Here is a 15,339-nt window from a genome sequence, read left to right as displayed (position 1 = left end):
TTCAGCACTAGTTGACTCCAGTTTGAGTCAGCTCGACCAGTTAGCCAGCACAGAGATCTAGTCCAAAAGCAATTTAGCTGATCTTCTGAAAAAGAAACTCAAAGCTTTGAAACTTTCAAAGCATTCAAGGCGACCAGTTGTTAGTATATTCAGTTCCATTATGTGTATGTTAACTGATGATTCGATGTTATTTAAAATCTGCTAGTGGAGTAGCAATTTCCCTTACATTGGTTGATATGCGCAAATGTATAATACAAGGGACGCTTATTTGATTAAATAAACATCTTGTTCATTCAGTTAGTCTTTACATAACTGAACTGTTATTTTAAGATTTGTTGCCTAAAGTGCTTGATTGATACCAAAACTTCATTAATCATATAAATAATTATATTTTTGAAGGGGAGTTTTTCATTCAGTTTTTGAGGGGGAGTTTTGTTCAGAATTATCCCTTGAACTGAAAAGCTATTTTCAAATTATTTTATTCAGTTGTTGAGGGAGAGCATTTCTTTCTGCTATTCCTTGAACTGAAAAAATTTTCAAAATTTTGTTTATTTCTTTAATTCTCTTCTGAGAGAACTTCTTTTAGCTTTAATTGCTCAAGTTTTGTGATCATCAAAAAGGGAGAAATTGTTGGAACATTTCAACAGTAGACATGGGACTGAAAAGGCTACATGAGAGCTCGATGCTAAAATGTGTCAAAAATGACCTCATTTGTTTGACAATATAACAAATTATTCCACGTACTCTGACTTTCTTATGTACTATATGTGGTCGATATTTTGACTATTTTGTATTTCAATTGTGTGGTGTGTTTCGATTTCGAGGACAAAATCTTTTGTTAGAGGGGGAGAAACGTAATGAACCGATGCTAATTACACTTTTATTTGGCAAAGATTAAGATTAATTGCTTTAAAATGAGAAATTTAAAAAATTAAGCTAAATAATTAAATGTATGTTTAAAACTAATATTGGTTTATAAATGATATTAAAATGCATATTTGAATTTTATAGCATATAAGAGTTGAAATAAAATAGAACGAGACAAGTTTTGAACCTAAATAAAAAAAAATAGAACTGGTCAAGTTTTAAAACTAATATCGGTTTATAAATGATATTAAGATGATATATATTATATTATCTTTATCAATTCACTCCATTTTTCTCTACCCTCATCCGTCTGAATTTACAATAACCTTCTTCACAATTCGTCAATCATTTTCGAAACTTTGACTGTTTGTATCTTTGTTGTCGGTTGTCGAAATATTTAAGCAAATACACGGTTGAAAGCTCTCGACTAGAGCTATCCATTGGTTCCAACTTTTTCCCACTTTTGTCGCAACTCTGGAAAAATCGCCGCGACTTTGCCGCCCAAAATCGCCATCTTTTCGCCACTCAAAACTCAAAATTTATTGAGAGGTTTTGTTCCTTATATCGTAAGCTTTGTTTTGATTCTAAAATTTTGCCAAAAGCTCATGACTCGGTTTTCTGTTCGATTCCGATTCTTTTCAGACGAGTTCACTGCCTGTTGCCAACAAGCCTAGTATTTAGGTTCAATTTCCAGCCTTGGTTTTACGAGTTTGAAGGCTGCCTAAGGGTAGGAATTTAATCTTTCAATCTAATTCAATTTTGGTCCAATACACATTAATATTAATTAATTATTAGGTTATTGTTGTAGGTTACAGATAGGGATGCAATCGAGTCGAACCGAGCCGAACTCTTGAATGTTTGAGCTTGATTCGTTTATAATCGAGCCGAGCTCGAGCTTTATTTAACGAATATATGCATGGCTCACGAGCTTATTTAAGCCTTTATCGAGCCTAAACAAGCTTAATAAATATGAATTATACATTTAAATTTTCATTAAATTAATTAAAAAGTAATTTATATATTTAAAGAAAAATATATTATTCTTATTAAAATTTGTAAAGTTATTATAATAAATAAATTTAATAGATTTTTCTATATATTTCATAAATAATATGCAAAATCAATAAATCAAATATCAAAATTATTATTTTTCATCTAAAAGATTAATCATGAACTTACCAATGAACATGTTCACGAGCTAACGAGCCGAATACTGTCAAGCTTGAGTTTGATTTGTTTATTTTAACGAGCCTTATTAAACGAGCTCAAACGAGCTTTTATCGAATCGAGCTTCGAATAGCTCACGAACGGTTTGGTTCATTTACATCCCTAGTTACAGAATTGTGCGAGTTGGAGATATAATCTGGCGAACCTATAATTTATCGTTGAAATAATAATGCGATAATTTAATAAAATTATGATAGATTAATAATTATTAGAATTTATCGCAATAATTCGAGTTAATAAAATATCGGAATTCAAATATTGTGATTTTTTTAGATAACATTAAAGTTTGATAAATTAGGAAAGTTAGTGGCTTGAATATTAGTTTGGAATCATTTAAAGCTAAAAATGATATTTTGTGACAAAATTAAAATGAAAATGATTGATTTTAAATATTTTAATCGAATATTGGAATTTTAAAGTTTCTAAATAGTTGAAATTAGACTTTTAGTAAATTTAAATGGTCGTGGAATTTTTATATGATAATAAGACCATTTAACTTAATATCATGCGATTTGTCTGACTTGGCATTTCCAGAATTTTTTTAGGATTTAAATTACTGGTAAATTTTTTGAGGTACGTAGAGATCAATTATTTTCACGATATCTGACATTGACATCAAATGATCCTATGTATGATTTATTGATGTTTGTTGATTTATGTTTGCTATTTGTTGATTTGTGTGGTATTATTTGATGAGTCGCATATTATCAGTTGATAATTGATGGGTAAAATAAAATAAAATATTTCTTTTATCCACAAAAATTTTTATTTTAGCTAGACACATCAAAACCATTGAACATATCATATTGAACTTGTTTGTTATTAAGTTTTTGTTATATTTCAGTTGAGATCCGTTATATATATTATATGATATTGTGTTATGGAGATGTTTGGCTACCTTGATTGAGTTTGACTTAGGTAGTTGTTGGTCTCGAGACTGGGCCATATCCCAGGCACGATCATATTATATATGATTATTTTATACCAATTATTTTAATCCTTGTATCTTGATATCTAGCACCTATTTATGCATGGCATTCATGCGTGACATCTTTACATTTCTATATCATATATCATGGTTTCTTGATGCCTCGTACTGGGGTTTCTGACCCTCGAGATGGGGCTGTCGTGTCTTTTGTGTATGGACATGACAGGTGGAACAGATGCTTCGACCTCATGCGCTTGGTTGTATTTAAGTATTGCGTAGTGTTTTCATCTCCCAGATATTATATGTATATATTTGGATGATTGTATTATGTTATTATCGATCCTTGTTGGCTCTATGATATTTTTGGTTTGTATATGTCATGATTGTGTCTGGCTGACACTTGTTTATGGTGTAATATTTATTGAGGGCATATGTTGTTTATTTTGAGTATTTGATTTTCTGGTATGTCTTATTTATAGGAAGGTCTTGGCAAAATTTTTATAGGCTTAAACACAAATTTTTAAATCAATTTTTCGATGTTTATTGATTAATTATGATTGCATATTAATAAATTGTTATTAGGATAACGGACCCTCACAGGATCATGAGTCGTGGGAAGACTCAGAAACTGTCCATTAGTTTGCAGAATAAGGAATTTATCGATAAGAAAAGACACAACAAACACATCTGGAACAAATTCTTGCAACTCACTGTAGAAATCTTAGTCATAGTTCAAGCATTTTTCATGTTTTCCATTTCAGATTTCAGTAGTTCAAGTCATTCTCATTCGATTTTCTGTAACTCTTTTGATTATATGTTAATATTTTGTAAATTCTAACAGTTTGTTGTAAAGACAAATCATGTTGGGAGTTTATCCTTCAATTTCCAGTAGTTTTCGTGTGTCTTGGTGTTGTAATTGTTTATGAGATTATAACAGATGGTCAAATATAGTATGCATAATCGTTGTATCTTTAGAAGTTAGATTTTTATCATTTTTCATACTATTTGGTGTATTTTTGCACGTGACATACCCCCAACTCAAAATATTGTGCAAACAATTTATTAGTAATGTATATAAAAGGTTGGGTCCATTAAAACCGTTACGCGCGTCGACCCGCTTTTTGATCAACCTCATTACATTTTTGATCGGGTCTAGACCTGCTCGGAATGAAAGCAAATTTAATTGTCATCCCTAATTGTGAGTAATAATGTTACTCTTTGGTAAAAAAAATAATAATAAATAAATAAATTGATTACAAATTTAGAGATTCGATATTCACTTTCGAAAGGCAAGCACACAAGTCTTCTACTACAAACTATGCAATATTTGGTGCTACACATATTTGATTATATTCTAAATTTAAGTGTAGCACAAAATATGGTATAGTAATCATCTGATAGTGATAGCTGTCTTAATTTTATCTATTTATAATATGTGTGGCTTTCAATTGCACTTTGATGGTTGTCTTGCTTTTATCTATTATAATTTGTGTCACACAAAAATATTGCAAGGTTTGTAGTACAGGATTTTGTAGGCACTTTGATAGTCTGTAGCGGATTTCATCGTCAAAGTTGTCTTGATTCTTGTCAAGACTTGAACTCCACTTATTTAGCCTATTATCCACAACTTCTTACCATTAATGGCAAACGAAAATGGGGCAATAAGGCCAGAGCATTTAAACATTTTGCACCAGAAAATTGACTCGCGTGGGGCATGAATAGGGAATAAAGAATTTAGCCCTCCTTTTAAAAAAAAATATAAAGTTTTATTTCGGTTTTTCCATCACATATTTCTATAAAGTTATATTATAATACCAGTAAACACTTTCAAGCTTAACTCAAACTATTCAATAAATTTAGGAGATCAAAATACTATTTCCGACCAACGCATGGATGGACATAAACATTACACAACTAATAGGGCTACAAGTAAGTATCCAGACTCGTTTTATCAGAACGATCGATCATCCTATCATTGAATACACGCATCAGGAGATAGCAGGCTTGACGGGATGATGGCCTTTCAGCAGGTGCTGCTTTTGTGCATTGCAATGCTATTTCCAGCATCTGAAACATAGCTTTTTCTTCATTGGGTAAGAGTGGTTTTAGCAGTGGATCAATTAATTCCTCAGTCGAGGACTCCATACATGACTCCACCCAGCTCACCATGTCCATATCTTCTCCAAACCCCCCATCTGTTGGCATTCTTCCTGTTACCAACTCCATGAGCACAACACCAATGCTGTAAACATCACTTTTTTCTGTCGCCTTCATGGAATAAGCATACTCTGCAATCATCATATTACAGTTTATTAGCAAGCTCACTCAACGAAGTGGGAAAGAGTTCTCATACCTGGAGCAATGTAGCCATAAGAACCCACAAACCACAGGTTGGATTCTGTGTTCAAGGAGTCATAATGGTCTGCAAGAGTTTTTGCCAGTCCAAAATCTCCCAAATGCGCCTCCATGTCAGCATCTAATAAAATGTTGCTGGATTTAACATCCCTGTGAAGTATCTTAGGCACACAATCATGATGTAGATACTCCAATCCCTGTGATAACCCCACTGCTATCTTTAATCTCGCATCCCACTCTAGGATCTTCTTCTTTTCGTTCACTGGTTTCTTATGCAACCAGTCCCACACGCTTCCATTCTCCATGTACTCATAGATCAACAGATTGGCCCCTTCCCCTCCATTACTACAATACCCTAACAATCTCACTAGATGTCTATGCCTTATTCTGCCCAGAGTTTTGATTTCTCTCACGAAGCTTCTATCCAACAACGGATCATTCTTCCTTGGTATTCTCTTGATTGCTACTGTTTCTCCTGAAAACAATTCGGCCTTGTAGATGGTTCCAGATCCACCAGTCCCAACTATGAACTCCTCGCTCAGATTATTTGTGGCCTCCATGAGCTCCACCCATCTGAAATCACGTTTACCAGCAGCGTTATCAAATAAGGGTCTCCTTTGTGCTTGAGAAGAACTGGTAGAGTAAGCAGAGTCCAAATCACTGGCTCTTCCCATGACTTCTCGCCTGTGTTTGAAAAAAAGTGCAACTCCAAGTAACACAAGAATAACAGCAGATGTTGAAGAAATTGCTGAAATTATAACCACATATGACTTGCGTAGGCCAGACTCTCCTTTGCCAGATTTTACGTCTTGGCAATTTGGAAGAGGACCTCCGCATAGATTTAAGTTCCCGATGAATGAGGTTGCAGGCCAGTGTGCATATCGCTTATCCATCCTTCCTTGTAGGTGGTTGAAAGAAAGGTTCAGTCTTCCTAAGCTGCTCATCTCAGTAACTGGAGAAGGGACCTCCCCCTCTAGTTTGTTGTGGGATAAATCAAGTGCTTCAAGTTTAGGGAGTGTGCCAATTGAAGACGGGATGCTGCCAGTGAGGTTATTATAGCTGAAATCCAGGATGCTTTGCAACTCTTGGAGCTGTCCAATCTCCCCTGGAATCTCTCCACTGAATCTGTTTCGTGAAAGCCGAAGTTCGTAGAGCTTGCGTAGTGAACCAATGGTGGGAGGGATTGGACCTGAAAATTGATTGTTATCAAGATCAAGAACGTTGAGGGACGACAATTTACCAACTTCAGGAGGAAGGTTGCCGTGAAGTGAATTTTCATCGAGTGACAGGACCAAAAGGCTCGAACAATTGAACAATTCTTGATGGAGAGATCCCGAAAACTGATTGGCCGAGAGCTTAAGCACACCTAATTGTGGAAGACCACCGATCCAGGACGGGATGGATCCAGAAAGAAAATTGTGATCAAAATCAAGATAAGTCAATCTCTTGCACAGGGAAAGTTGAACAGGTATCTGCCCAGTAAGTAGATTTCCCGAGAGGTCTAAGAGCGACAGTTCTCGAATCAAACCCAGGGTCCATGGGATCTTTCCTGTAAATTGGTTTTTCCCTAGCCTTAACCTTTCAAGGAAAGATGAATTGCCAATCTGATGTGGAATTTCGTGATCGAATGCGTTGTTGGTAACGTCAAAAGAAAGAAACGAATGTGATGTACAGATTGGTGCAATGCTTCCGTTAAGCCTGTTATGAGAGAGATTTACCCTGGTCAAGTTGCCGAGGTTGGCAAGCGCCTCGGGGAGGTTTCCTCGAAGAGAATTGTTGTACAACATCAGTTGTTCAAGAGCTTGTAAATTCCCAAAAGTTTCGGGTATGCTACCCGACAACCGGTTATCTGCCAGATCAAGTATCGTTAGTTGATGACAGCTACCCATGCTGGAAGGAATCTTCCCATAGAGATCATTCTGCCGAAGATGAAGGAAATTTAGATGCTTTAGCTTTCCAAAGGTGACGGGGATTGCCCCTGTTAAATGATTGCCGAAGAAGTCAACCATTTGCAAGCTCGAGCAGTTGCCAATCTCTACAGGGATCTCTCCAGATAACATATTTTCGTAGACATAGAGAATCTGAAGATTCCCAAGAATCCCAATGGCTTTGGGCAGATTGCCCTGTAAATCATTCTGGTAAAGGGATAATGTCTGCAGATTGGTTAAGTTTGCTATGGAGGGAGATACAGAACCGGACAAGCTATTATTGTTAAGAATGAGATCAGTCAGCTGAAGCAACTCGAAAAGCTCTGATGGAATGAACCCGTCAAGCGTGTTATTGGACAAATCAAGTTGCTTAAGCGACCGGCAGTCTCCTATTTCTGATGGAATCCCGCCAGAAAGTTGATTTTGAGCTAGCATCAAGTGTTCCAAACTGGATGTGTTGGAACATATGCCTTTGGGAATAGTTCCTGTGAGATTGTTGCTGGAGAGCACGAGATAAACCAGCTGTCCCATTGTTCCCAACTCTTGTGGGATTTCACCGATAAGACTGTTGCCGGACAAGTCCAGATTCTGAAGGTTGATCAACTTTGTCAATGACTTGGGAACGTTTCCTTGAAGCTGATTGTTGAGAAGATTGAGGTATTGCAGCTGATTCATGTCACCAAGCTGATGAGGAATCACCCCGGATAGGGAATTACTGGCAAGATTCAGTATCCGAAGGTTAGTGAGAGCAGCCAACTCCGGGGGAATGGACCCATTAAGATGATTGAGCGCGGCGGCGAACACAACAAGACTAGAGCAATTTGAAAGCTCTAGGGGAATGTTACCCTCCAGCTGGTTTTCTTGCAATATCAAGTTCTGGAGTAGTGCCAGCTTGCCCAGTTCTGGTGGTATGGGGCCAGTAAGACTGCAAGATGCCAGACCAAGAGCAACCAAAATTTGAAGATTGCCCAAGGAAGGCGGGATTTGGCCAGTGAGGTAATTGTCACCGATTCTGAGGAATCTGAGATTGGATAGGGAGCCAAGCTGAGGAGGGATGGGACCGGAAAGTTGGTTCGAGAAGAGGAGCAAAGATTCCAAAGAAGAGATGTTAGAGAGAGCAGAAGGGATGGGGCCGGAGAGAGAATTAGTGGAAAGATCAAGGTGGAGCAGGTTTGGTAAAAGGGAAAGAGCGGGTGATATGGAGCCACGAAGAGAAGAAGCTGAGAGATTGAGAGCTATTACTTGTTGAAGTTGACAAGAAACTCCTCTCCATGCGCAGAAGTTGGCACTGTTAACCTCGGACCACTCATCCAACACATGGTTGTCGACAAAAGATTTTTTAACCTCCAAAAGAATTTTGACATCATCAGAATGAAGCTGCTGCCCATTGCCGACGAGCAGAAAGAAAATCAGCATAAGAAAAAGATTCAGCATTGCGATGAAATAGAAATTTGAAATTATGTTATGTTCAAGGGAGGGGAGTATAGTTGGTTTTGAGGGCGGTGAGGCTAGTAAATTGGGGACGACAGTAATCAATGCCCACCGACGTTAAGAACCAGTCTTTGAGGGAGAGAGAAAAGAAAATTGAAAACTTAATGAGATCAATAATAATGCATGGCATGATGAGACGGATGGAATTTGAATTGCAGTGAACTTGTTATAAGAAACAAGGGTGGAGTTGGTATTTTCTTGTATGAAGAAAAGAGTGGTTTAAGAAGAGAGAGAGAGGAGTTTCGTTGTGACACAAGAATTCCCTACTTAATCCTTTATTATTATTATTATTCTGAAAGTGAGCGGTTGGATTTCTATTTATTCATATTCCTCTCACCTAATTTACAGATTTCGTATTGAATTGTTACATGTATGACCGAATCACCACGAACGCATCCAACCAAACTAACTACCATCTTTCACTGTTCACACACTATAAATATATTTCTGCTGACAACTCTCGAGACCACGAAAATCAATCATCTTGTGTTCGTTTTGTTGATTGTAATGAATGGATTGGGCTACCAAAAATCATGTCCGTGGTATCAGCTAATGGAGGCAAAAAAAAAAAATATATTCGTTCCAATAACATATATTTCATTATCATCAGTCAGCATGCTCCTTTGGTTAAAATTCACTACCTATCACGTATTGGCTGAATAAACTTTGTTGGCGGTCACATACTGAATTGACCTGAATATTATTACAATCACTACCAAATTAAATAACATATGACCTCATTATTCTTTTTTTAATGACGTCTGCACTTAAATTTGGAACAACGAAAATCCTCCACACTCTCGAAACTATTGCCACAAACAAATTGCAATTATTTGAAGACTTCAAAAAGTCTCTTCTGTTGTCTGTCATTATTGTTCTTGATACTTGAAGATGATGTTAAAGTGACGCTAACCTGTGAGCCTTGGGTCACATGTCTCATTTTAGACAAGTTGATGTAATTTATGCAGGTATCCATAATCATACGTTCATACACTCAATCTATCCTAACCATGATCGTTATTTTTCTGATGTAACATTTACGGATAGGTGTACATGAAAGACCTTACACTTGGTGCCATAAACTATAGCCAAAACCAAATCACTCAACCTAAACAATCATCAACATGTCAAATTTAATAAAAGCATTAAGCACTAAAGTTAGAAGCAAAGAATTACCATAATAAATTAACGTTCCAACACAAGTAAAAAATTTGGAGATGGAAGAGCCCTCATTATTTAAAACATTCAGTAGACTACTCTCGAAGGCTGCGCATAAGAACATAAAACAACAATTATATATTAACTAAAACCATCTTCAAAGCTCTTGTAGCTTATTTTATCCTATCAAATTGAGAGATATTTCTAAGATGTGCTACAAATTCCCAACACCTTCTAAAAATCTCCCAGAAAGCTTAATTATTCCAACTCTTTCATAGCACAAAATTTGTATTAAAGCGCAAAAGAATCTTGTACAGATAATATAGATGGCAGTAACAACAATATGCGGTGGTGGATATGCAGTATAACTAATACTAGAAATATAACATAACCGAAATTTGTGCTCATCCGAAAAAATTTGGTAAATTTCATGTATTTTAGAGCCTCAGTACTTCATAATGACAATACAATTGAAAAAAATTAGAAGACTAACCGATCCATCCATTGAGCTAGCAAAGCAATATTCATCACAAAGCTGAAGTAATTTTAAACTGCATTTTGGAAAGGAAAAATTAGAGTAACAATATAAATCAAGTAATACACACAAAGAAGCATAGAACATAAAGTAGATTGCCAACTAACCAGCAGACTGCATAAATTGAACCATAATATCAATCACACTATTCCAATGCTGGCATACCAACTTTGAAACTAATTGAAACGTAGCTTGCAGTTGCAGAAAAAAAAAAAGAATAAAAACTGCATATTAATTCTGAATATTCATTGTATCAATAAATGGTGGCAAGGAACTCCAGCATTAAGGTACTACTTTGAAATCTAACTAGAACAAAGCATCGCATCGCACGTAGAAACAGACAACAATTAGATATAATAGAAATTAAAAATTAATCAGGAGTTTAAAATGTAGTTTCTTAAATCTTACACAATAAATGAAAATAAGCATAACATATTAAACTACACGAATTTAACAAATTAACAAAAAAATAATATACGTCCAAACACAATGAATAAAGGAAAGTAATAAAAAAAAAAATCAACAAAACAATAGGTTTTATCGATGCTTAAACCACAATTTTTATCAATGGCGCAGACGTAATAAATCATCGAACGATATTATTTTATGTGGTTAGAAAAAAAAAACTTTATTTTACTAATAAAATTGTCTAATTGATATAAAAATATAAGCAATAAAAATATTATTTCATTAAAATAATATTTAATATTAACTTTTGCTAGATTTTTTAACCTTTTTATATCTTTCTTTTACCTATCCTTTTCGTAGAATATTGGAAGGGATCTTTGTAAAACAATGTCAATAATTATTTACTTCCTCTGAGATGAAAGTTCAAAAGAGTAAATCTAATATATGTATGTAATCAGTTACATATTCAAACAAGATAGTACGTGCAGTAAATAACTAAATATCAAGAAAATTAATGAATCATAAACTCATTGCTTTAATTTTATATAAATATAACTATAATATAATATAAATAAATAAATAAAATATTAAAACATGTGATGTTACTAAATTATTAAAAAAATTATTAATTTGACTTTAGATTAGATTTTGTCAAAACCTTGAATTTGTTGTACAACATTTAACAAGAAACAAATTCCCACATAATTCAAAAAATTCACGACCATATTAACTGGATAAACTCATACAATAATTATTAAATACAATTTCATGACTACTCGTACAATTACCATCATAAATATTTGAAATATAACAAATAAAATAAACGTTCCAAAATAACTAATTAAATAATAATGTCAATTATAAAATCTTTTAAACTTAGCATTTTTTTTAAAGAATTAAAACTGAGCATTAATTATGCCAAAATTTTAAAGTTCTTAAACAATATTTAATATAATTATTTATTAATTTATTACCCTATTTATTTGATATTAATTTTTTTATAATAATATACAATAATTTGTAAACTAATCAAAATAAGTACTTAAACATATAGTAAAATAAAATAATGTTTCATGAAATTAAAAATGTTAGGAGATTTTACTAAGCTTTGGAATTGTAAATTAATCAAAATTTCTCTTCGGACTTATTATCAAGACGAATAAGTTTAGCATGTCATTTCGCTTTCATCTAAGTAATGATGAAGTTAAATCATTTTTATCTCGGTTGTTATAAGCATCTAATCTTTTATTTTCTTCTAGTCTTCGCGATAATTTTTACAACTTTTCCGTTTATTTATATTCTATATCCAATAACTCTAAAAACTTTTAAAATGACATATTTAAAGATAGTGTTCTAAAAAAAGATAAAACGCGAATTGAAAGTAGTCAAAACTCTTCAATTTAGCCAAAAAGGTCAACTACAGGTTGAAAACATTAAGCGTGATTAAACACGTTTTTTTTCTACATTTTAAATTAACTTATATAAAATTAAATTATTTTCATGTAACATAAGTTATCTAATTAAAAGACTAAAAGACTACACGGAAGGTCAGCTAAACATGGGAATCTATCCCACTTCCTTAGGTTAATGAAATCTGGTGAGGCGAAATTGTTACAAAAGAGATCTAGAACTGTTGGAAAATTAACTCGAAGCGATTCCGACCACGATGATTATAGTACCCAAACTTGCGGAATAAAATAATCAATAAGAACACAAAGATTTACGTGGTTCACCCAAAATAGGCTACGTCCACGGAGCACTGCAACTTTTATAACGGGAAGAAATATTACAACAAGTGTATGCACCAACACACTCAATATTTCTCACTCCCAAACCTCGAGTATATCGAGAAAATAATTTCTCTAACTCACACAAGAGAATTCCCGCACTCAAGACAAAAATACACTCTTTTGTCTATGCACTCTCTTGTTATCAAAGCTGAAAAGCTTTTGATTTTGGGATTCAATAACTGAAGGAATTGAGCTCTATTTATAAATAATTCCTTCATTCCGTTTTATTAAAAAACCGATGTGGGATATGTGATTTATATTAATTTATTTAATGTGTGCGCCCCACCTCATTAATAAATCTCACCTAACAATTCTCTCACGTGAAGACTTGATTTCAATCATGTCTTCACACCATTCGTGCAGCAGCTCATACTTCCTTTATTAGTCCAGGAGACCAACTGAAGTCAAACACAACTTCAGTTTTTCAATGATAACAGCCTTCGTGAGCATATCAGCTGGATTCTTGCTTCCATGAATCTTCTCAAGCTTCAAGACTCCATTCATCCGATCTCTAAAGATCTCCATTCCAAGGATTTGTTTTGCAGCACCCAAATCCTTCAAAGCAAATTTCTTTGATAACTATTTCTCGAGTTTATCAATCTCCTCCAGACAAGCTCCTGCTATCAACATATCATCTACATATATCAGTAGTATGATATAATAACCATCAAGCTTCACATAACAACAGCGATCAGCCTGATACCTCATAAAACAGTCATTATTCATTACACCATCAAACTTCTTGTACCACTGTCTTCGAGCTTGTTTGAGACCATACAAGCTCTTCTGAAGTTTGCACGCCATTTTCTCTTTCCCTCGTACTTCAAATCCCTGTGATTGATTTATTTCTTCATCTAGCTCACCATGAAGAAACGTCGTCTTTACATCTAACTGTTCCAGATGTAAATCTTCTTTTACCATCAATCCAAGTACAGTCCTGATAGTAGTTAACTTTACCACCAGAGAGAAAATAGCAGTGTAACCAATGGCTTTCTTTTCACCTTTTACAAAAAGTATTTCTTTGAACCGCTTGCTACCGTCATGTTCTAACCGGTACTCCCACTTACTATGTAAAACCTTTTTACCTTCAGGAAGTTCTGACAACTCCCACATGTGATTGAATGACATTTAATCCATCACATCTTCCATGGCTAACTCCCACTGTTTCAAGGTCTAATAAACATCCGATTTATTTTTTCACAAAATAAACCTAAAATTTTCTGCTTGAATCGTCAACAGTAGTGCCATAATATCCTGAGTGATTTCCAAGGGATGTCACAGGAGATGGTCCACATACATCAGTATGTACCAGCTCCAAATCAGCTGATTTCGGTTCTTTAACCTCTTTCGAAAAGCTCACATTTTTCCGCTTTCCAAAAAATACAGCTTCACACAGCTTGTGTTCAACGATCTTTAATTCCGGTAGCTTTCCGTTTGAAACAAGCATTTTCATTCCCTTCTCACTCGTATCCCCAAGCCTATTATGCCATAGACTTGAATTAGCTCAAGCATCCATAGCCGCTAATTTATTTCTCAAACTGGAAGTCATATAAAGTGTTCCAGTTTTCTTTCCTCGAGCAACAATCATGACTCCCTTTTTCACTTTCCAGGAACCATCACCAAAGGTCACCTTATGACCTTCGTCGTCAAGCTGTCCCACTGAAATCACATTGTGTGTCAACTTTGGTACATGCCTTACTTTGTTGATTTTCCAGACAGATCCATTTGTCATCTTCATCCGGATATCACCCATACCAATTATTTCCAAAGGTTTTTCATTAGCCAGGAAAACATTTCTGTAATCTCCCGCAATGTAATTATTGAATACATCACGATTACCAGTGGTATGAAACGAAGCTCCTGAGTCCATAACCCAAGAATCAACCGGGCTTTCCATGGATAGTAATAGAGCATCATGTACCTCCTCAGTAACAACATTAACGTCGTTCTTTGTTGATTTGCAATTCTTTTTCATGTGACCAGTCTTACCACAGCTCCAGCACTTCACATTCTTTTCAAAGTTGCTTTTGTCTTTTTCATTTCTTGACTTGGACCTACCGCGCCATCGGTTAGAAATCTTTTCGCCACTCCTGCCCCTTCCTCTGTTGTCAAGATTTAGAGCAGATCTCAATGATGTTCCTTCACCCGAATCCATCCTGCGAACTTCTTCAGCAAGAATTTGATATATGACATCATTAAATTGTAGCTTTCTTTTTCCAACAGAGTTGCTAACCGCTATCCGCATAGGTTCCCAATTGTCTGGTAAAGATGCCAAAAGAGTAAGTGCCCGAATCTCATCATCAAATTTAATTTCAACAGATGTTAGCTGTGAAAGAATCGTGTTAAATTCATTGATTTGTTTAGCCACCGATGCATCTTCTCTCATCTTCAAGTTAAATAACTTCTTCATGAGATGTACTTTATTATTTGCCGATGGCTTTTCGTACATGTCCGACAAAATGGACATCATTTCCTCCGTTGTTTTTGCCTCCGCCACGTTATGTGTCACGTTCTTCATTAGGGTCAGTCGTATCACACCTAACACTTGTCGGTCAAGAAGCTTCCAGTCATCATCCTCCATTTTTTCGGCTTCTTTCCAGATAGAGGTTGATGCAACTTCCTGCTATACAAATAATCAATAATAAGTAGTCG

General features: G+C 35.0%; 1 protein-coding gene across 1 annotated transcript; it reads right to left on the bottom strand.

The window, feature by feature from the left end:
- Window positions 1-4,873: 4,873 nt before the first annotated feature.
- On the bottom strand, window positions 4,874-9,420 carry LOC142519184 (uncharacterized). The gene is made up of 2 exons (XM_075622120.1): window positions 5,376-9,420; window positions 4,874-5,310 (listed from the first exon to the last, which is right to left on the bottom strand). The coding sequence occupies exons 1-2, from the start codon at window positions 8,737-8,739 to the stop codon at window positions 4,946-4,948; spliced, it is 3,729 nt and encodes a 1,242-aa protein (XP_075478235.1). The 5' UTR covers window positions 8,740-9,420; the 3' UTR covers window positions 4,874-4,945.
- Window positions 9,421-15,339: the final 5,919 nt, after the last annotated feature.

The sequence above is a fragment of the Primulina tabacum genome, chromosome 11, assembly GCF_025594145.1.
Source record: "Primulina tabacum isolate GXHZ01 chromosome 11, ASM2559414v2, whole genome shotgun sequence".
NCBI lineage: Eukaryota > Viridiplantae > Streptophyta > Magnoliopsida > Lamiales > Gesneriaceae > Primulina > Primulina tabacum.
This window is presented reverse-complemented; position numbering and strand designations above follow the sequence as displayed.